A 19,661-nucleotide genomic window follows, 5' to 3' on the forward strand; every position below is an offset into this window, starting at 1 on the left:
ATCCCGTTCCTTCCCCGCATTCCTTTCCTTCCCCGCATTCCTTTCCTTCCCCGCATTCCTTTCCTTCCCCGCATTCCTTTCCTTCCCCCCATCCCCTTCCTTCCCCGCATCCCGTTCCTTCCCGCATCCCCTTCCTTCCCGCATCCAGTTCCTTCCCGCATCCCCTTCCTTCCCGCATCCCCTTCCTTCCCGCATCCCCTTCCTTCCCGCATTCCCGTTCCTTCCCCCATCCCGTTCCTTCCCCCATCCCGTCCTTCTCCCATCCCGTTCCTTCCCCGCAGCCCCGGGTGCGGGGCCATGGCGGAGGCGGGCCCGTGGCGGGGCGGGCGGCCCGCCCGGCGTGCGGTAAGGCTCCGGGCCCGCCGTGCTGCGGCGCACGGGGACGGGCCCAGCGGGGCCAGCGGGGCCAGCGGGGCCAGCGGGGCCAGCGGCACGGCTGCGGCCCGGGGGAGGCCGGGGACAACGGCGGCGGGGCCCGCGGCGCTCGGGCTGCAGCGGCGCGGGGGGAATTCAGCGGCATCCTCCGTGCGGGAGGGGGCTGGGTACCGCTGGTACCGCTGGGTCCCGCTGGGTGTCACCGGGTACCGCTGGTACCGCTGGGCGTCACTGGGTACCGCTGGGTACCACTGGGTAGTGCCGGGTACCGCTGGGTATCACTCGGTACCGCTGGTACCGCTGGGTCCCGCTGGGTGTCACCGGGTACCGCTGGGTACCGCTGGTACCGCTGGGTATCACTGGGTACTCCCGGGTACCGCGGGTACTGCTGGGCGTCACTGGGTACCGCTGGTACCGCTGGGTAGTGCCGGGTACCGCTGGTACCGCTGGGTATCACTCGGTACCGCTGGTACCACTGGGTACCGCTGGTACCGCTGGGTATCACTGGGTACTCCCGGGTACCGCGGGTACCGCTGGGCGTCACTGGGTACCGCTGGGTAGTGCCGGGTACCACTGGGTATCACTGGGTACCGCTGGTTCCCTTGGGTATCACTGGGTACTCCCGGGTACCGCTGGTACCGCTGGGTATCACTGGGTAGTGCCTGGTACCGCTGGGTGTCACTGGGTAGTGCCGGGTACCGCTGGTACCGCTGGTTCCTCTGGGTATCCCTCGGTACCGCTGGGTATCATCGGTACCGCTGGTTCCTCTGGGTATCACTGGGTACCGCTGGGTATCCCTCGGCACCGCTGGCACCGCCGGCTCCGCCGGCTCCGCTGCCCGCAGTGCCGCTCCCGGCGCTCTCCGCCCGCAGGAGCGGCTCCGTCATCGCTCCTGCAGGGAAGGAGAGCCGCGGCAGGGAGGGGGCCTGGACAGATCCGCGCCCCGGCCGTGCTGGCAGCATCCCTGGGGCGTTAATTGTGCGGCCGGCTGAAGTAAAGGTGGCAGAGCACTTGGGAGTCTCCGTCTGGCCCTGGGGGAAGTTAAAGGCTCAGATCAGCAGTACCTGGCATTTCGTTGCATGGCTTTTCCTTTCAGGGGCAGCAGAAAGTCGTTAAGTTCAGCACTGTAAAAGGACTCCTGGCCTCAGTCTGCCGTGCTCAGAAAGAAACTTACTGGCAGATACTACTTTTTCTTTTTTTTCATTTTTTTAAAAATTCATTTATTGATTACCAACCTCATGGATGCCCCAGCGAACTGCAGGGAAGAATAGTGTCTGAAAACGGAGTTTCTAAAATTGGCAGAAATGTTAAAATGACACTAGATGTGTCAGAATGAGATATTCAGTAATGAGAGTAATTGTGATGCTTTCAGTGCATGTCCTTTCTTGTGCTTTATTAGCCCAGTTTGTCTGTATTGATTAAATCAGAGCTCTGGGTGTGGTTATAGTTAAATGTGCATTTAAAAAGTTGCTGAACTGGCCTTCGGGCATCCACGTCTGTCCTGGGAAGGGGAGGGATGTTGTGAGCAGGGCTGTGGTCAGTGGGACAGTGAGCAGTAGGGAAGTGCTGCCAGCTGCCTGATTTAGTGGAATTGTGCTGGTAGTTTTCTGCCTTTCCCGGTGTGCTGCAGAGGGCAGAGGCTTTAGAGGGTTCTTTAGGTGTTTTGTTACATAACCCCAGGTTTGTAAGGTGCACAGGATTCGTTTTAGTCTTAAAATTGATGAGATAAAGCATAAAGCAAGACTAAGTATCCTTTTGTCTTTGCTTTCTTTAATATATTGTGGGAAAGGTTTTTTTTGCAGCAGTACCTTCAGCAGCATTAGAGTTCCGTTTTCAGGAAAGTTATCTAGGCTTCAGCCCTGAGAAAAACTGTTACACAAATCAAAAAAGATACAATCCCTACAGGAATGGTATGTTGAGGAATTACTGGACTATGCAGGTTTTTTTCTAACATTTCATCCTTTCCCTTAAGTCTCTAAGAGGGCACAGGACATGGCTTGTTGGTGTCTGTCTTTCTACAAGCTTATTTCTTGTCTGGTTCATTTTTTTTTTTTTTTTTCCATGCTTGGAATACATGAGGTGTCATTTGCAAAGCTGTGTTTCTTGTTTTGTAGCTACTCATAAGTGCTGACCTTGATCCTATATGTATAAGATCAGCTGAAAAACCCCCAAATGCTTTCTAAACTGAACGGAAATCAAATCATCTGCCCTGGAAAAACATCTGTTTTGAGGGGAAACACCAAGGAGCAGAAGGGACACAGTGGTGGGTGTGTGGGGCAGAAGGGACACAGTGGTGGGTGTGTGGGGCAGAGGGGACATAGTGGAGGGTGTGTGGGGCAGAAGGGACACAGTGGAGGGTGTGTGGGGCAGAGGGGACACAGTGGTGGTGTGTGGGGCAGAGGGGACACAGTGGTGGTGTGTGGGGCAGAAGGGACACAGTGGAGGGTGTGTGGGGCAGAAGGGACACAGTGGAGGGTGTGTGGGGCAGAGGGGACACAGTGGTGGTGTGTGGGGCAGAGGGGACACAGTGGTGGTGTGTGGGGCAGAAGGGACACAGTGGTGGGTGTTGGGAGCAGAAGGGACACAGTGGTGGGTGTGTGGGGCAGAAGGGACACAGTGGTGGGTGTGTGGGGCAGAAGGGACACAGTGGTGGGTGTGTGGGGCAGAAGGGACACAGTGGTGGCTGTTGGGAGCAGAAGGGACACAGTGGTGGGTGTTGGGAGCAGAAGGGACACAGTGGTGGGTGTTGGGAGCAGAAGGGACACAGTGGTGGGTGTGTGGGGCAGAAGGGACACAGTGGTGGGTGTTGGGAGCAGAAGGGATGTGATGGTGGGTGTGTGGGGCAGAAGGGACACAGTGGTGGGTGTTGGGAGCAGAAGGGACACAGTGGTGGGTGTGTGGGGCAGAAGGGACACAGTGGTGGGTGTTGGGAGCAGAAGGGACACAGTGGTGGCTGTTGGGAGCAGAAGGGACACAGTGGTGGCTGTTGGGAGCAGAAGGGATGTGATGGTGGCTGTTGGGAGCAGAAGGGACACAGTGGAGGTGTGTGGCTCTCCCTGTGCTGAAGGAGAGGAGCGCTCTGGTCTCCTGGTGTGTGCTGTGGAACAGCTGGCATCCTGCAGCCAGAGGTGTCCAGGGGCAGCCCTGCTCTCAGCCAGGCACCTCTCACTGGGTCCCTGTGCACGGGGCTTTGGGCAGGCAGCTGTGCTTGTCCCCTGCCTGCTGCTCCCTCTCCCTGCAGCTTTCCTGCCCGGGGGCCCCTAGGGGCAGGCGTTCAAAGCCTGCAGGTTTTCCCATGGGGAATTGGGTTTGGAGGCCCAGGCTCCTCCTCCAGGGAGATTGCTCTGCACCCAGAGGGTGCCTGTTGAAAAGGACTTAAAGGAGAAAGAGAGGCCAAAGCTCCAAGTGCCAACAGGGCTAAAGGGGACAGGGGATGAGGGGAATAATGATGCCAGACTGAGGGAGGGTGAATTTCAGGCTGGTTCTTCTCAAAGACATTCCTGCAGCTGTAGGAAAGTCATGTTTGTGGGTGCATGGGGAGGTAGGAGCTAACAGAGAAATCCTTTCCCAAACACACCATGCCATGTGGGTAGGTGAGTGGAAGTATTCTGGCTGTATTATTGTTGTGTTTGTTTCTGCTCAGTCGTTGAATGGTGGAAGACATGAGTCCATCTGAGAAAGGATGAGGTAAAGGGTATGTGCTGAGGCAGAAAATGCTTACCTGGTTCTGAAAAAGTTCAATTTACGGAATTTTCAATGGTTAATACTGCTAGAGCTGAACTTGGTGTCCAAAATGCCTGTCTGCTGGCCTTTTGCTGGTCAGCATCCCTTAGGAGGCAGAGAGGGTTCCCTTCCTGCAGTGTGAATGAGATCCCACTGAGAGTATTTTTGGTTCTGATTTTTCTGAACGTTGGAAACGGAAGTTGCAAGTGTGGTTACCATACCACTAGAGAAGAAGCAGCATTTGGAAAGTATTTCTTGAAAGTGATCATCAAAATTCAGTTGTGCTGCCAGTGTTTGAACAGGTGCTAATACCCAGAGCTTCCTTTGAGAGGAAGAGGGTCAAGGTAGGAGCCTGAAGTTCTCAGAGGAGGCATTATGTGCTGCTGAGGTGCTGGAGCAGGAGCACAGCACCAGTGTCTGTTATTTAATGGTTTGCTGTTGTTTCCAATGCCAAGTCTTTGTCCCTGGCACCACTCTTGTTGACTTCCAAAGGGTATGAGTTTGTCATTTCATTCACAATCTTTTTTTTTCTGCTCGTGCTTAGAATAACAGCGGATCAATGTATTGGATTTATGTGGCTTGTGTGATCCTGAAAGTCACCGTCCATTTCCAAGGGAAGCTGTGGGCAGTGGAAGCCACACCTGCCCCTTCCTACCCAAGAAAGCAAAGCAAATGGGTGACAGTGCAGCTCAGGGATGCCAGACCTCACGTGTAAATCAGGCCTGTTTTAAACAACACCAGTGCATGTTTGTGGGAGTGATCTTTGCTTTGAAGGCACGGATGGAAGTGCCCTGCAGTGCAAAGTACCCAAACGTGTTCATTATTCTCACCCTTGGTAGAGAGGTTGCTATCACGTTTCATGGAGGAGGATGATCTAAGGAGGAGAGAAATGTGACCTGGCCTGGCAAGATCTCAGAGCAAATCATGTCTTAATTAACTCAAGTATTTGCATCATGCGCTTATCCATAATTTAATGATGCAACTTCTACTTTCTTAGAAATTCTTTTTCATTCTCGAGAACCCTTTTCACAGATCTATTTAAAAATGCACCTGCCAACCATATGCTTGAAAAAAGGCTCCAGCAGTGTTGACAGGAAATTCCAAATTCTTGCCACAAATTAAATGTTGCCTGGTAATTACCAAGGACAAGACGAGTGTGCTTCATGCAGTTATGGGATGATTAGCAAGTTTGGCAATAAATTTTGCTTCCACAATCTGTCATTCCTCTCAATGTTCCAGCCCTCTGAAGTTGTAATTTCTCTCCCCAAGTTATAATGACAAACAGTATCTATATTATTAAAGTTTATCATAAGTGTGCCTCCAAGGAGCACGGTGACCTGCCTGCTCCAAAGGCAAGTGGGGCTGGAGAGCCCTGCTGCAGTTACATCCCATAGCTCTGAGCCACGCCCAGCTTCTCCCTCCTGCTTTGAAAATAAGCAGAAAAGCCTAGAGCAGAAGGATCCCCCCTCTCTGCAGCGCACTGAAAGCTGCTGGAGGGCCTGCCCGTGCCCAGGGTGAGTGCTGTGTGTGTTCCCCTGCAGGCGTCCTTCCCAGGCAATCTGCACTTGGTGATGGTTCTGCGTCCCACGGGGTTTTTCCAGCGCACCTTCACTGACATTGGCTTTCGCTTCAGCCAGGAGGATTTCCTGCTCAAGTTACCGGTACGTGCAGCTGCCTCCTGAGCTCAGGCTGTGCTCAGGGCCTGCCCTGCCTGGCAGGATGCGTGGCACTGCCCCACGCTGCTGCTGGCCCCACGAGGAGAAGGACACGGACCCACCGCAGCACGTCCCGAGGAGGCTGGCAGGGCTCAGCCCCTCTGGAGCCAGGCTGGGAGAGCTGGGGCTGCTCACCTGGACAGGAGCAGCTCCAGGGAGAGCTCAGAGCCCCTGCCAGGGCCTGAAGGGGCTCCAGGAGAGCTGCAGAGGGACTGGGGACAAGGCCTGGAGGGACAGGACCCAGGGAATGGCTTCCCACTGGGAAAGGGGAGATATAGATTAGATATTAGGAAGAAATTCTTCCCTGGCAGGGTGGGCAGGCCCTGGCACAGGTGCCCAGAGCAGCTGGGGCTGCCCCTGGATCCCTGGAGTGCCCAAGGCCAGGCTGGACAGGGAATGGAGCACCCTGGGACAGTGGGAGGTGTCCCTGGCATAGGAGTGGGGCTGGAAACTCCATGATCCTTCCAACCCAAACCATTCTATGTGAAGAGTAGCCAGGAATTTGTTTTATGTCTGAAAAGTCAAAAGACATGTCCAGTGGAGCCTTTGCTATGAATGTTCCCATATTCATCTAAGTGTAGACTCCATACCAGCATCCTGCTGGTATTTGTTCCTAAAATAGCAACTGAAATGAGTTGTGAGTTTATTTTCTCAACTCAAAATTTCCAGACTTCTAAACCACCTTGATTACAGGACATAATGAGTATAATTAAGAGAAGAAAAGTACATTTATAGAATCTAAGGTTGATGCTTTACAAACACAGAGAACCAATTAATGCTTTCCTTTAGGAAATAGCATTATTTTCACAAACTTTACATTTTTCACTCTAAAATTTCTGTTCTTTTGAACATTCCTGACATATCCCATGGCAGACAAGTCACACAAAAAAATCATGAGTGCGTATTTATGTGAAAATTTTAAAGTTATAATTCATAACTTATTAAAATGTATGTGTTCTTTCCAGTTTACTGGTCATGCCTTGCTTAAGCCTACATCACTTTGCTTTGAGCCCTGTTCTGCAGCATCTCACTGTGCTTTGCATTTAGGAAAGAAAGCACCTGGAGATGAGGGGTGGCTTACAGCAGTGGCCAGAGACACCAAATAAAAGCTGTGCTAAGCCATAAGTGTAAGAAGGCAGCCCTGCTCCAGAGCAAGATGTAGGGCAAACTCAAGTTCGAGGTGCACGGGGGGTGAGGGTGGGGCAGGAGCGGTGATCCCGCTGACAGGGGCCCTGTCTGTGTGTGTGTGTGTGTGTGTGTGTGTGTGTGTGTTTGTGTGTGTGTGTGTGTGTGTGTGTGTGTGTGTGTGTGCAGGTGGTGATGCTCAGCTCCGTCAGTGACCTGCTGACCTACATCGATGAGCAGCAGCTGACCCCGGAGCTCGGGGGCACCCTGGAGTACTGCCACAGCGAGTGGGTCATCTTCAGGACGGTGAGTGCGGGCTGGCCTCGGGCTCTGGGCCAGCTGGGGCTCCCTGGGGAATGGTTTCTGTCAGGCACTCAGCACCGGGGGGCTGCAAGCAGTCCCCAAAGGCACTGCTCCTCCAAATAAATCAGCCCTGCAAAGGAGCCGAGGGGTGTTAGGCTTTGATGGGTTTGCAGGATGACTTCCTCCCTCAGGCTCCTTTTGAAACTGCTCCTGAAAGATCTGTCTTTAAATCTTTATTAGAATTCCCTTAATGGGAGATACCAAATAGGCTTTTTTGTTAATAATGCTCGCTTAATGTGATTAATGTCAGGACTGTGTTTGGGAAGTGGGGTAATGAGACTGCCTACTGCATACTGACCACATGCAGAGCATTCAGAAAATTTCCAATTCGCTTTGTTTCTTTCCCTTTGCAAGAACTTTCCTTTCGTATTGCTGCCAGGAGTCAGGAGTTGTGCCTTGCTGTATGTTTTTGTGCTTCCTGTACACTCTCAGTTTTCCCTGGGGTGTTGTCTCCCAGATGAGTGGCAGGTTGGATTCCCGGTGGGATGTTCTGTCTGCCTGGACATCCCCCCCAGCTCTCTCAGAGCTGTTGGGCTCCCCTGGCACGGCTCAGCCCTGGCTCTTCTGGCACCCCCGAGGAGCCGTAGGAGCGTGGTGAATGCCGGGCTGATGGCAGCCCCTGTGTCCCAGCAGGCCATCGAGAGCTTTGCCCTGACTGTGAAGGAGATTGCCCAGATGTTGCAGTGCTTTGGCACGGAGCTGGCGGAGGCGGAGCTGCCGGAGGACATGTACTCCATCGAGCGCATCCTGGCGCTGCGCACCGAGAGGTACTGCCAGCTCAAGGTATGGCTCAGCACAGCCCTGCTGCCTGCCTGCCACTGGGCTGCCTGCTTGGGGCTGCCCGGGGCTCCACTGCCTGCTTGGCTGGTGCCCAGTGCTGGGTTGGTGCCCAGTGCTGGGTTGGTGCCCAGTGCTGGGTTGGTGCTCACTGCTGGGTTGGTGCTCACTGCTGGGTTGGTGCTCACTGCTGGGTTGGTGCTCAGTGCTGTGTTGGTGCTCACTGCTGGGTTGGTGCCCAGTGCTGCGTTGGTGCTCAGTTTGGTGGTGCTCAGTTTGGTTGATGCTCAGTTTGGTTAGTGCTCAGTTTGGTTGGTGCTCAGTTTGGCTGGTGCTCAGTGCTGGGTTAGTGCTCAGTTTGGTTGGTGCTCACTGTTTGGTTGGTGCTCAGTTTGGTGGGTGCTCAGTTTGGTGGGTGCTCAGTTTGGTTGGTGCTCAGTTTGGCTGGTGCTCTGTTTGGTTGATGCTCAGTTTGGTTGGTGCTCAGTTTGGCTGGTGCTCTGTTTGGTTGATGCTCAGTTTGGTTGGTGCTCAGTTTGGCTGGTGCTCTGTTTGGTTGGTGCTCAGTTTGGTTGGTGCTCAGTTTGGCTGGTGCTCAGTTTGGTTGATGCTCAGTTTGGCTGGTGCTCAGTTTGGTTGGTGCTCAGTTTGGTTGATGCTCAGTTTGGTTGATGTTCAGTTTGGTTGATGTTCAGTTTGGTTGGTGCTCAGTTTGGTTGGTGCTCAGTTTGGTTGGTGCTCAGTTTGGTTGGTGCTCACTGTTTGGTTGGTGCTCAGTTTGGCTGGTGCTCAGTTTGGTTGATGCTCAGTTTGGCTGGTGCTCAGTTTGGTTGGTGCTCAGTTTGGTTGGTGCTCAGTTTGGCTGGTGCTCAGTTTGGTTGGTGCTCAGTTTGGTTGATGTTCAGTTTGGTTGATGCTCAGTTTGGTTTATGCTCAGTTTGGTTGGTGCTCAGTTTGGTTGATGCTCAGTTTGGCTGGTGCTCAGTGCTGGGTTAGTGCTCAGTTTGGTTGATGCTCAGTTTAGCTGGTGCTCACTGTTTGCTTGATGCTCAGTTTGGTTGGTGCTCAGTTTGGTTGGTGCTCAGTTTGGCTGGTGCTCAGTTTGGTTGGTGCCCACTGCTTAGTTGGTGCTCACTGTTTGGTTGGTGCTCAGTTTGGCTGGTGCCAATCAAAATAGATTTGAATCAAAGAAGGAGCATGGGTCTCTGGAGAGTGAGGTGTAGGAGGGTGAAATACCAGCCCCCTGCAGTGTACAACATGCTGCACCATTTCTCTGCTGGCTCTCCTGCCTGGGGCAGTGTCGGAGGGAGATGGGGTTTGCCCTGTGGTCATCTTCAGGGTGTTTTAGTGACAGGGAAGTTCTGCAGCTGTGTCCTGCTCCTGGGCTGCTGCCCTGAGGCTGATGATGTGTTTGGGTTGCTGTGAGCTATCTGGGGCAGGCAGACACTGAAGCAAGTCTGGGCTTTCTGAATCTTCTCCCTGAAGGGATTTTGCCATTGTTTCTGATGCAATAAAAACCTGGCCATCTCCTAGCATGGGCTCTTACTCCTCCAGGACCTGGCTCTCCAATGGAACCATACACAGATCACTCCTTCAGGGCCTCTTCCACCTCAGTTCATCAGCTACATGTGTTTTCTCCCTCCTCATTTCTGCGTTTGGCCTCTTTTTCCTGGAAATAGGCACATGTTTGCTTTGGGGCTGAGCCCAGCCAGCACAAAGCACCTCAGCTGATGCTGATGAGGACCCCAAGGGTTTAAATTTTCCCTAAGAGAGGTTGTACTGGGGGTGTTGACTGCACGTGTAGAGGCTGTGGTGAGTGGTGCTGTGTGGGCTCAGTCCTGGCTTTGTTCCCCCGTGGGATGCTCCTCTCACATCCTCCTCTCCTGCCCTTGGTGGAGAAGCACAGCCTTCAAGCTGTGGACAGTCTTGCTTGAAGACATGAACTCGTGGACAGATGTCTCACACCACCACCAGCTGCTCATCAGGACAGAGCTGGGCCAGTGCTGGCCTCCTGAATCATTTTGTGGCCTGGTGTGTTCACGTGTGGCCATTTCCATCCAGCCTGGTGACCCGTCCATGGCTCAGCCTCGTGCAGCTCCAGGGGTTAATTCCATCTTAGGAGGACAAAAACATCTGCTGGGAGTCCTTTGGTCTGTTGGGGATTTGTTTTACACAGGGAAACTAAGGCAGGAGAAACACAAAATGACTCATCCTTACCTCACAGTAAGTAGCCTGAAAGAGAAATGTTTTGTGTTACACAGGAAGATATTACAGCAGTCACAAAGGAGGGAAACCTGCTTTTGAGCAGTTTTGAAGAGCCAGACTCAGGGGAATGCAGTCAGGACCAGCAGCAAGAGAGGCCTGGGGACTGGGAGACAGTGAATCGGTGAGTGCACTGTGTTCCTCATTTCCCTGATTTTTCGGTGGAAACACTCAAATTATTTAGGTGTGGATGTGTTGCTTAGGTCACCTATCAAAGACAAAGATACCAGAATTGTGCTCCAGCCCATCAGATTGCTGGGTGACTTCTCTCATGGTTTTGACTTGCTCTGACCTTTATCCCCACTGCTATGAGGAGGCTGTGGAGCAGATGCAGGGTTCTCCCATGCCAGGCTCCCAGGTTTTACCCAGGTCAATGGAGATAGCAACAACTGCTTCACACAGATGCTCTCCTCTGCAGTGCTGATTTCATTAAATCTCTCTCTGAGATCATCTCAAGTCACATGGACCTGTCTGTTGACTTCTTCTGAGACCTTGTGTCCAGAAGAACCTGTGTAAGTGACCCCTAGGTCTTGTCCATCTCTGCTTGTCCCCCGTTTGCAGATTGTCCCAATCTTGTCCTTTTTCTGTGCCCAAGGTTGCTTGGTCAGCTGCGTGAGATGGAGACTGCTTTTGATGGCTTCTGGGAAAAGCACCAGTTAAAAATGGAACAATATTTACAACTGTGGAAGTTTGAGCAAAGTTTTCAAGAGGTAGGCTCAGATGTGCTTCCATTGGCAGAAGGGAGAGTTGGAGATCTGGTGGAGAGAAGATTTTATGCTTTTTATTTTGAGAGTGCTTAATTTATGCTGCTGTTCCTTGACTGTGGCAGGGCTAGCTAGCCTGGGGAGACGGCTGTGCTTCCTCTCTGAGAGCTAATTTAGGAATCACTGCCCTGCAGCCGCGTGGATTTTGCTGATGGAAGCATCTTTGAATTTAGAAATTAGCTCTTGGACGCTAGTTGTATTATTGGATTTAGCAATCTTAGCCCAAGTGTGATTAATTCTGGGCTCAGAAGGATTTCCTGCCTGTGCTTTGTATCCTTTTGCAGCAGTCTTCTTCTTTGTGTGCAGGTCAAGAATGCCATTGAATTTTTAATGGGTCAGCAAGCGGAGCTGCCCGACACGGGCGACAGCGTCCCCCAGGTGAAACAGAGGCTCAAGGACTTGGATCATTTCGATGGCATGGCTCAGGTGAGACAATCCTGCACAGAAGAAGCACTAATGAAACACGAGAGCCACGCTGTGTATTTGTGGCAGGAGGTGTTTGCTGAAATCACCTGGTTCTGGTGTAATTTGTTGGTAAGTGCTGCACGAAAGGATCGATTTCATGTCTCTGCTCTGAGCAGCAAGGCTGTGATCACTCTGAAAGCCAGAAACAGGGTATTTAATTAGCAGAGTTAAAATAAATTGCTGAGCCACCGTGAAAATACGGAACAGATAAATGTCTGAACGTGGGGGAGGCGTGGGATTTAATGAGCTGGAAGAAGAATTATTTATATTTTAAGTGCTTTAGCTATGCTAATAGGTAGAAACTTGTTACCAGGCACATGGAGTTGCAAAAAAAGTTGTATCCTGATGTCTCTGTGGCTTGAACATAACATATGGGTGAAGACTAAGAGATGTAGGGGAAAGAAGAATGAAACAATTCACAGAGCCCAGCTAAGGATGTGACCTTTGCAAAGGGATGTGCTGGGCACCTGGGCCAGGCTCAGCAGAGAAATCCTGAGGGGTCTGGCCACAGAATAGTTCTAGAGGAAGGTGTGAGGCTTGCTGGCCATTTGGGAGGAATGTTTGTGGAGAGAGGGAGGAGGATCAAAAAGCCAGGCAGCATGCAGCAGGAAAGCCAGCCCTGGAGAAACCAGAACCATTACCCTGAAATGAGGTGTGCAGAAAAGATCCTGTGTTCTTGGCATCAAGACAAACCTGAACTACTCCAATTCCCTTTGATGCCTGGGAGCACGGTGGGCCTGAACTGGCCATCAGCTGCAGTTTATTCAGGGTGTGGTTCCTGGAAGGGGCAGCGATGCACTGCCAGCAGGCACTCACAGCATTGCTGCTTTGGTGAAATACTGTTTTCTTCTTCACCCCCTTTATGGATAGGAAGGTTTTTCTTCCCAGATGGTGGGGGTACCATTTTGTCCTGTGTGCTGGCTGCTCCTAACAGCAGCCACGTCCAAGAGTGCCTGAGCTCTGCTGAGGTGGGAGTGCACCTTGGTGCCTGTGGGCACTCTGGCACCATTTCCACGGCTGTGCAGCCTGGGCTCTCCCTTTGCCTGCAGGACCTGATAGGGAAGGCCCAGGTGGTGATACTGCACGGGCACCAGCTGGCAGCCAACCATCACTACGCCCTCAACCTGATCTGCCAGCAGTGCAACGAGCTGCGGCACCACTCCGACCTCCTGGCTGAGGACATCAAGAGGAAGCAGGTGCGCCTGCAGAAGACCTTGGACCTCCACACCCGCCTTCAGCAGGTAGAGTTCAAGGACACAGTGCTCTGAGGAGATGGTTGCTCAGCTTCTCCGTGGGGTTAGCCTCTCTTCTTCGCTGGAAGCATCTGAGATTTGCGGCTTTTCTTCACAGTTAATGGTAGGGAGGTGTTCCCCAGAGGCTGGAGGAGTGCCACACCCCTCCCTTAGCTGGGAAGTCAGCAAACAGGTATCTGCTGGTGCTGTGAGGGCAGCAGAAAGAGGTGGGCATCTCCACAGAGCACCAAGCTCAGCTGCTGCTCTTGGTGGTGCTTTCGTGCTACATCTGTGTATTGATTGACTTTGGAGGTTTCCGTGCCCAGTGTGCAGAGGTGATGCTCTCACATAAACTCCAGCCCTTTTTCCTGAGTGGTTTGTTAAGAATGAACATAGCTGAGTGTGAAATGAGGTGACAGATTGGCAGATAGGCACAGCTGCTGTGTGCTACCATGGAAATGGAGTCATGTGGCTCCAACGCTCTTTGATATCTTAATCAGCATCAAATATTCATTTAGGGAAATTCACGCTGATCAGGCCAGAAGGCACATGGCTGTAATGTGCTTGAGGCCAATTAAGAGAAACAGTGAATTTTGACCCTGTTCCATTTCCCTGTTTCAGGGAGCTGGGGAGCTCCTTTTTCTCTGTGTGTGCCACTTCAGCATTGTGCTGATCTGTGGGGACAGACAGCTCCTTGGCAGCCTCTCAGCTGCAGGACAGGCTCCTCTCCTGGGCTCCTTGCAGGCCTGGTTGGTGCCCAGGGTCTAGCTGGGGCTGTGCTGGAGCACAGCATGGTCCTGCTCTCCATGTCCCCATCCCGTTCACAGCACTGGGAATTCTCTGTTTGTGGCTGGAGCATCCTCTCAGCCCTGTGCACACCTCAGTGTGTGAGTGCCAATGAGCCCCAGTTCAGGTCTGCACTGAGCCTCAAGAAAAGGGGCACCCTCCCTGTAGGCTCCAAAGTGCTCACTTCATCTTTCCCAGCTGGAGAAATAAACACCTGCTTCTCACTGGGGTCAGCTGTGCACTAGTGCCTCCATGGCAGGTACACCACTGATTTTAGCCAGCTACAAGCAGGAGCAGCCTGGCTGGGTCTGTTGAGGACTGCAGTCACCTTACAGAAAAAAACGAGGCCTTTGTGCTTTCTAACCAAACCTCAGTAAGTGCTGAGGTCTTTGGCCGTGGCTGCATCCAGATCCAAGCAGTGATACTCCAGTGAGGAGCTCGTGTCAGTGGAGGTGCCCGGAGGGTCTCACTGGCCGTGCTGTCCCCAGGCTCTGCAGTGCTGTGATGAAGGTGCCTACCTGCTCGCCAACCAGCAGATGGACAAGTGCCAGTCTAAAGAAGGCGCTCAGAAAGCACTCCAGGACATTGAAAGATTTCTTGAAAGCTCTTCATCCTACTTAAACTATGATCCCCAAGCCCTGCACTGCGATTTTGAGTCAGTCTTAACGTCTGAGCTGAAGGTAAGCGAGGCCCCCAGTTCCTTGTCACACGGGCCCAGAGCGGGGTCCCTCCGTGTGGCAGGGCTGTCACCTCTGCTCTGGGCCACAGTGCAGGTGAGTGGTGAGCGTGTGAGCCTTCCTTCCCTCTCTGCAGTGCCAGATCCAGTCGGTGCAGGTGAAGCTGGACAACGTCCGCAGCATGTTTGAGAACAGGCAGTCCTGCTTCAAGAAGCTGCTGGACAAACACGTGCGGCCCGTCCAGCTGGTGGCTCCTCGGCCAGAAAACCCTCCCCGGGCAAAGTCACCCTTATTCTCTCCTAAACATGGTAACACTCTGTGGAATTATGGTGTTTTCAGCTGCTAACTTTGCTCCGAGGCAGGAAGAGTAAGGCTTAGGATGGTTTTGAGAATAGTTATTGGATAGTGTTAAATATATAGCAGGTGATTTATTAACTCTCCAGTGTTTGTGCTCCCATACCTGTGTGAAGTTGGTTGGTTGTTATTTATCTCCACTTCCCACTCAGTGAAAAAAGAGCTGTAAGTAGTGCACACCTCCAGTTCTGCTGTACTGGCATCCTGCTGGGCTGGAAACTGGTGAATTAATACCACAGGGAAAAAAGGGCAACGTTTGTAAATTTATTGGCTTGCCTATTCTCTGTGGCTGTCTTGAGCTGGAACTGACGTAAAGTTAGACTGATGTTTGCAAAGGAGCTTGGAGAAATGAGGAGCTCAAATCTCATGAACAGAAATGAGCTGGATGCTTAAGTCCTTTTGATTCCTTCAGGGTGTCTTCCCTAAATCCCAATTGTGAAATAATTAATGCCCATAAAGTTACAAATTCTCATTGAACTGAGGTCACTGAATGTTCTGCCTTAGTTTTGGTAATGGGATGTGGCACCATGTTAGCTTTAAATGATAACATTAAAACTTCCACTCAGGGCTGCCAAGGATGAATCAGGCAGAATTAAAAGAGATTCCAAAGTAGCATCCATGTATTTTCAACCAGGGACTCGCTCAGTTATGTCAGAATATTCAATTCAGTGATCTGAGTACATAAAAGCAATTAAACATTTGTTTTAACACAAGGTTTTTATGATGAATTAACAAATATTGGTTATGGTGAGTTGTAGCAGGTGTCATACAGCAGCAAAAGCAGCCTCAGTTCAGGGAATGAGAAATGTAAATAGCCAAGTGGAGGGGTGGGAATGAAGCTCAAGATGCAGGCCAGTGCAGCGAATAAATCCCAGATTTCCTCTTCCCTGGCTGATGCCACCCTCTCCAAAGCACATTACCTTCTGAAGCCCTTTCCTCAATCAGTAAAAGCTCTGATTCTTCAAACTAGAGCATTGCCCATTTTACCTAGCACAGCTTTTCCAGCTTTCTAGAAAGAGGAAAGGGGTAAAGACAGATATTGGCCTAAAGAGTGGGGTAAATGGGTGGCCACCTCTGTGGGATGTTGTGAGATCACCGTCACTCAGCTGGACTTTTTTCTTGCCTTTATGGGACACAAGTTTTTCTGGCAGAGGCCCTCGGACACCTGCAAAGCACAGGTGTGCTCCATTAATCCTCTTCCTGAAAGCAATGATCAAGCGTGGCAAAGACAAAAGGCTCCTCTTTGGAGGGATCACGACAAGAGAGCTTTTTAATAAAGTCTGTTTGATACCAAACATCAAACTGCTGCAGGGCTGCTGGCGTGATGGGCAGTGTCAAAGGCACACGCTGAGCTCTGCTGGGAGTGCTTTGACGTGGATGGGGTTTATGGTGTGGCTTGAAACCAAACCAACTCTGAGCACATCACTGTCGTGCTCTATTCCTTTCTTCCTTATGTTTCTATGCCCCTTTCCCCCCCTTCTGTCTCTGTCTGAGGACAGATTCTTCCTCTTTTGTCTTTGCCCTGGATTTGAAGCCTGTCTGAGAAATGTGGTTCTAATTTTTAAACCATTTTTTTGGGGGCTGGGGAGGGGGGAAGAGCAAATGTGTCCCACCCTGAGCCCTCAGGTGTAGTGGGATGTGCAGAAGTGGCAGGGCCCAAGTGCTGGAGTTGCTCTTGCAAGAGAGGCTGGTGCCCGTGTCCCGTCCAGCTCCAAATCCGTGTGCCTTCCTGCCAGGGCGGTCTCTGAGCGGGACCTCTGGCAAGTCCTCACCTCTTTTGGGCTCTCCCGTGTGTGCTGGGCCCCACCCGTGCACCTCTCTGGCCTGTCTGCAGCACCCAGAGCTCCGTGCTTACACCTGCCAGGCCTGGCTGTGGTAACCTGCAGCAGCTGCCCCAGCTGAGCACGGGCTCCCCGCAGCAGTTTGCCCTCAGAGCCTCTCCCCGGTCCCCCTGGGCTCTCTCCAGCATGTCCCCATCCTTCTTACAAACTATTTGAATGGTGCCATACAGCTCACTGGAGAGACTGGTGCTTTGTGTTTAAGCTTCCAGTTTAGCTCTGCAGCTCAATTGCGACCTGTAATTATTTATTTACTGACACTTTCAATGAATTTGTGCAGGATGGAGAAACAGTTTATTGCAGCTGAGCATCTTGCCCATAAAAGTTCATAAAAGGACTTTCTAACAGTGTCCTAGCAGGGGATGTTCTTTTTTGTAGTTCATTTGCTTTTATTGTTTTTGCTGTTATCATATGCTCAGGCTTCAGAGACTTTGTTAGGTTTTGATTACTGTGTTCCCTTAGGGAGGCATTTTGTTTTTTCTAAATATTTGTACTTTATGGCCTTTATGACCGTGGGACGTGCTCTGTGGAATCAGTATTGTTTGAGATAAATACCCTTTATTTTGTCAGTCTGCTATCAGTACTAGCTAAATAATTATTTATTCTTAAAGCGTATCCCATTTTTCTTCCTGACTTACTAGTTTCTGTCTGAAGAATCCCCTTCACCATAGATGTACATTATGTAATTCTGCTTTTTTCTATCCAAGGTGTAGATTTTAATTCCAGTTTGAAATTTTCATTTGATCTCTCTCTTCCTGGGAAGAAAACTTCAAGAAAAACTCCAAGTTCTCGCAAGGTAAAAATTATTCATGAAATCTGAGTTAGTTTTATACAGGGAAAAACTGAAACTCCTCTGAAGATTGAGCGTACTTTGGATTTGGAGAGGCTTTCTTTATTTTCTTTTTTTCTTTCTCCTTTTAAAAAACTCAAGCAAACCCAAACCCTCTTGTATGCATGTGCTTTAGTTGGATTAGTCCAACACCTGAGCTCTGTCTTGATTGATTTTACAATATCCAGATACCTATTTCCTGTGTTGTTCCCTGAAGTTATTTCTGACATAACAGAGGTGTGTATTAGGAAATATCCCCATCCACAGATATTTCCCCTGTGGAAACTGTTCTCTGGCCTCTCCACTACTGAATTCTGTTACCAGGATTTTCACATTTTATGTAGCAGGGTAATTTCTGGGGATATTTGGCTACCCACTACGTGTTATTCCCTTCTAAGGTTCACTGCCCGAGGTTCTTACAAGGAAGCACAGTTCATCCTTCCCCAGGGAGTTTCCTGGCTGGCACCAGGGGCTGGGCTCCTCCTGCCCCTGCAGGGCCCTCCCTGCAGCTCTTCCCAGTGCATCCCATTTCCCTTCCAGATCGAAGTCATGCACGACTACCAGGAGAAGAGGAATTCCCTGCAGTACTTTATTTCAGACAGTGACGACAGCTTGGATATTCTGAAGGGGTAAGCACTCGCCCCATTCCCATCCCCTAAAATGATGTTTATTTCTGGCCAGTCCTTGCCCCATCCCTGTGTTCCTCCAGCCTGACCCACGTGTCCTCTCTTGTGCTTTTACCTCTTGGTTATTAATGAGATCACAAAATGTTTTGGCCTCCTTGAGCTGCACTGATCACTCGTGGGGCTTTTTGTAGACATGAAAATAATGCACTTCTATTATTTTTTTTTTTCATTTTAGCCATGTCATCAATGAGCTTATAGAAACAGAGAGAGTGTATGTGGAGGAGCTCTTCACTGTTCTGACGGTGAGTGACTTCTCCAGGGTGCTCATTCCTGTTCCCTGGTGACTTGTACAAAAGGGCACGTGCCACTCTGTCAGACTGAGCACAGATGTGACAGGGCATGCTTCCACCAGACTGTCAGACCCCCATCTAGTCAGAAATGCTCAAGTTTGCTCCTTAGGTTGTCTTTGTTGGAGGCATCTGCAGGAGCAGTTGGTGTCAGGATGAGCTTTTCACCTGCAGTGAAGGAGAATCCCTCTGTACACAAAAGCACTGGTAATCAGCCTTAGCAGTGCCTGTAAAAGATACAAAAACCTGTTTCTTTTGACTGTTCCTTAATTTCCTTTACCTTTAGGAGACAAAAGGAAGCAGCTTGTGTTTTATCCTTGGGAGAATTCTGTCTCAATACTGTCTCAGAAGTTCGTGACTGTATGAAGCACATTACTTTAGAAAGCTGACAATGATTTCTCACACTGTTGTTTTAGACATTACTGCTTCATTCCAAAACAACTCTTGCTGAGGGCCAAAACAAGCTGGCTGTTGAGCAGCTCCCCCCACACACATTTCTCTCACCCAGGAGCAAGCAGGATGTAAATCTGTTGGACTGCAGTGTAGGTTCCCTGCACTGATTGGGTTTTTTGTTAAACCACACTCTCTGTGATGAAGCAGTTGGCAGGTACACGGATTTATTGCTGTGCACATCGAGTCTAGATAGAGAAAAATGGACAGAGTTCAGTTTTATGAAAATAGTATTTCCTTTAAAAAGGGAAGCCTGCTTGCTGCCCTTAAATAAAAATGACTGATTTTGCAGATGCTTATCCTTAATCAACTCCAAAATGCCTGCTTAGTGTAAGGAACATTGATTCCAAGCACAGTGAGTGTGAGAGGCTGGTTTGGAAAGCCAAAGATGTGCTGTGCATACTGAACACATTTGTGCTGCCCATGTTAGAAGGGCCTTGGCTCTGTGCAGCCCTTGGTGACCAGCAGGGCCAGCCTGGGCTGTGGCTAGTGGCATTCTTGGGGGCCTCTTTGCACTGCTGGTGCTGAGCTCTGCTCCCTGCACTGCAGTTGGGAAATTGGCCATATCTGCTGCAGTGGTGGCCTGTTACTTTGGGGAGCTTTACATTATTTCCTGGTTCCCCCCAACAGTTTGTATTTCAGTGTTGTCCCTTCCCACTCCTCCCCAGTTTGGGAGCCCCTGATGTCAAGGGGCAGGTGGAGCCACAGATCCCAGAATTCCTGGAGCATTGAGGAGCACTAGGAGACCCTAGTTCTCAGCATGTCTTGTGCAAGAGCAAAAAGCCCACGGATTTTTGATCTGCTCTCAGGCTGTCTCTGGTCTGCAGCTCTCCTGCAGGGGCTCTGGTGAGGCTGTGTGGGGCTGCACTCCCTGCACACACACCCTGTGTCCCCTGTGTCCCCTGGGCATGGACAAGAGTGTGTTCTCCCCACACACACACTCCTGTGGCTCC

At 51.0% G+C, this 19,661-nt stretch overlaps 1 protein-coding gene across 4 annotated transcripts in view; it reads left to right on the forward strand.

Annotated features, from left to right (window-relative positions):
* MCF2 (MCF.2 cell line derived transforming sequence) overlaps positions 1–19,661 on the forward strand; it is a 174,602-nt gene that overhangs the window by 18,867 nt on the left and 136,074 nt on the right. For 3 of the 4 annotated variants that reach the window (XR_008433349.1, XR_008433350.1, XM_053955347.1), the window contains exons 5-16: positions 5,640–5,759; positions 7,128–7,244; positions 7,935–8,084; positions 10,340–10,464; positions 10,936–11,050; positions 11,411–11,530; positions 12,619–12,810; positions 14,076–14,267; positions 14,401–14,572; positions 17,164–17,252; positions 17,826–17,914; positions 18,147–18,213. Coding sequence is in view for 1 of the 4 variants with exons in the window: in XM_053955347.1 (XP_053811322.1) it covers positions 5,640–5,759; positions 7,128–7,244; positions 7,935–8,084; positions 10,340–10,464; positions 10,936–11,050; positions 11,411–11,530; positions 12,619–12,810; positions 14,076–14,267; positions 14,401–14,572; positions 17,164–17,252; positions 17,826–17,914; positions 18,147–18,213 (1,548 nt within the window). In the remaining 3 variants the exon portion in view is untranslated. Of the gene's footprint in view, positions 1–134; positions 346–5,639; positions 5,760–7,127; positions 7,245–7,934; positions 8,085–10,339; positions 10,465–10,935; positions 11,051–11,410; positions 11,531–12,618; positions 12,811–14,075; positions 14,268–14,400; positions 14,573–17,163; positions 17,253–17,825; positions 17,915–18,146; positions 18,214–19,661 lie in introns of those variants that run through there. The other variant, XR_008433351.1, reaches the window with a different exon arrangement.

Source organism: Vidua chalybeata, chromosome 14 (assembly GCF_026979565.1).
Source record: "Vidua chalybeata isolate OUT-0048 chromosome 14, bVidCha1 merged haplotype, whole genome shotgun sequence".
Classification (NCBI taxonomy): Eukaryota; Metazoa; Chordata; class Aves; order Passeriformes; family Viduidae; genus Vidua; species Vidua chalybeata.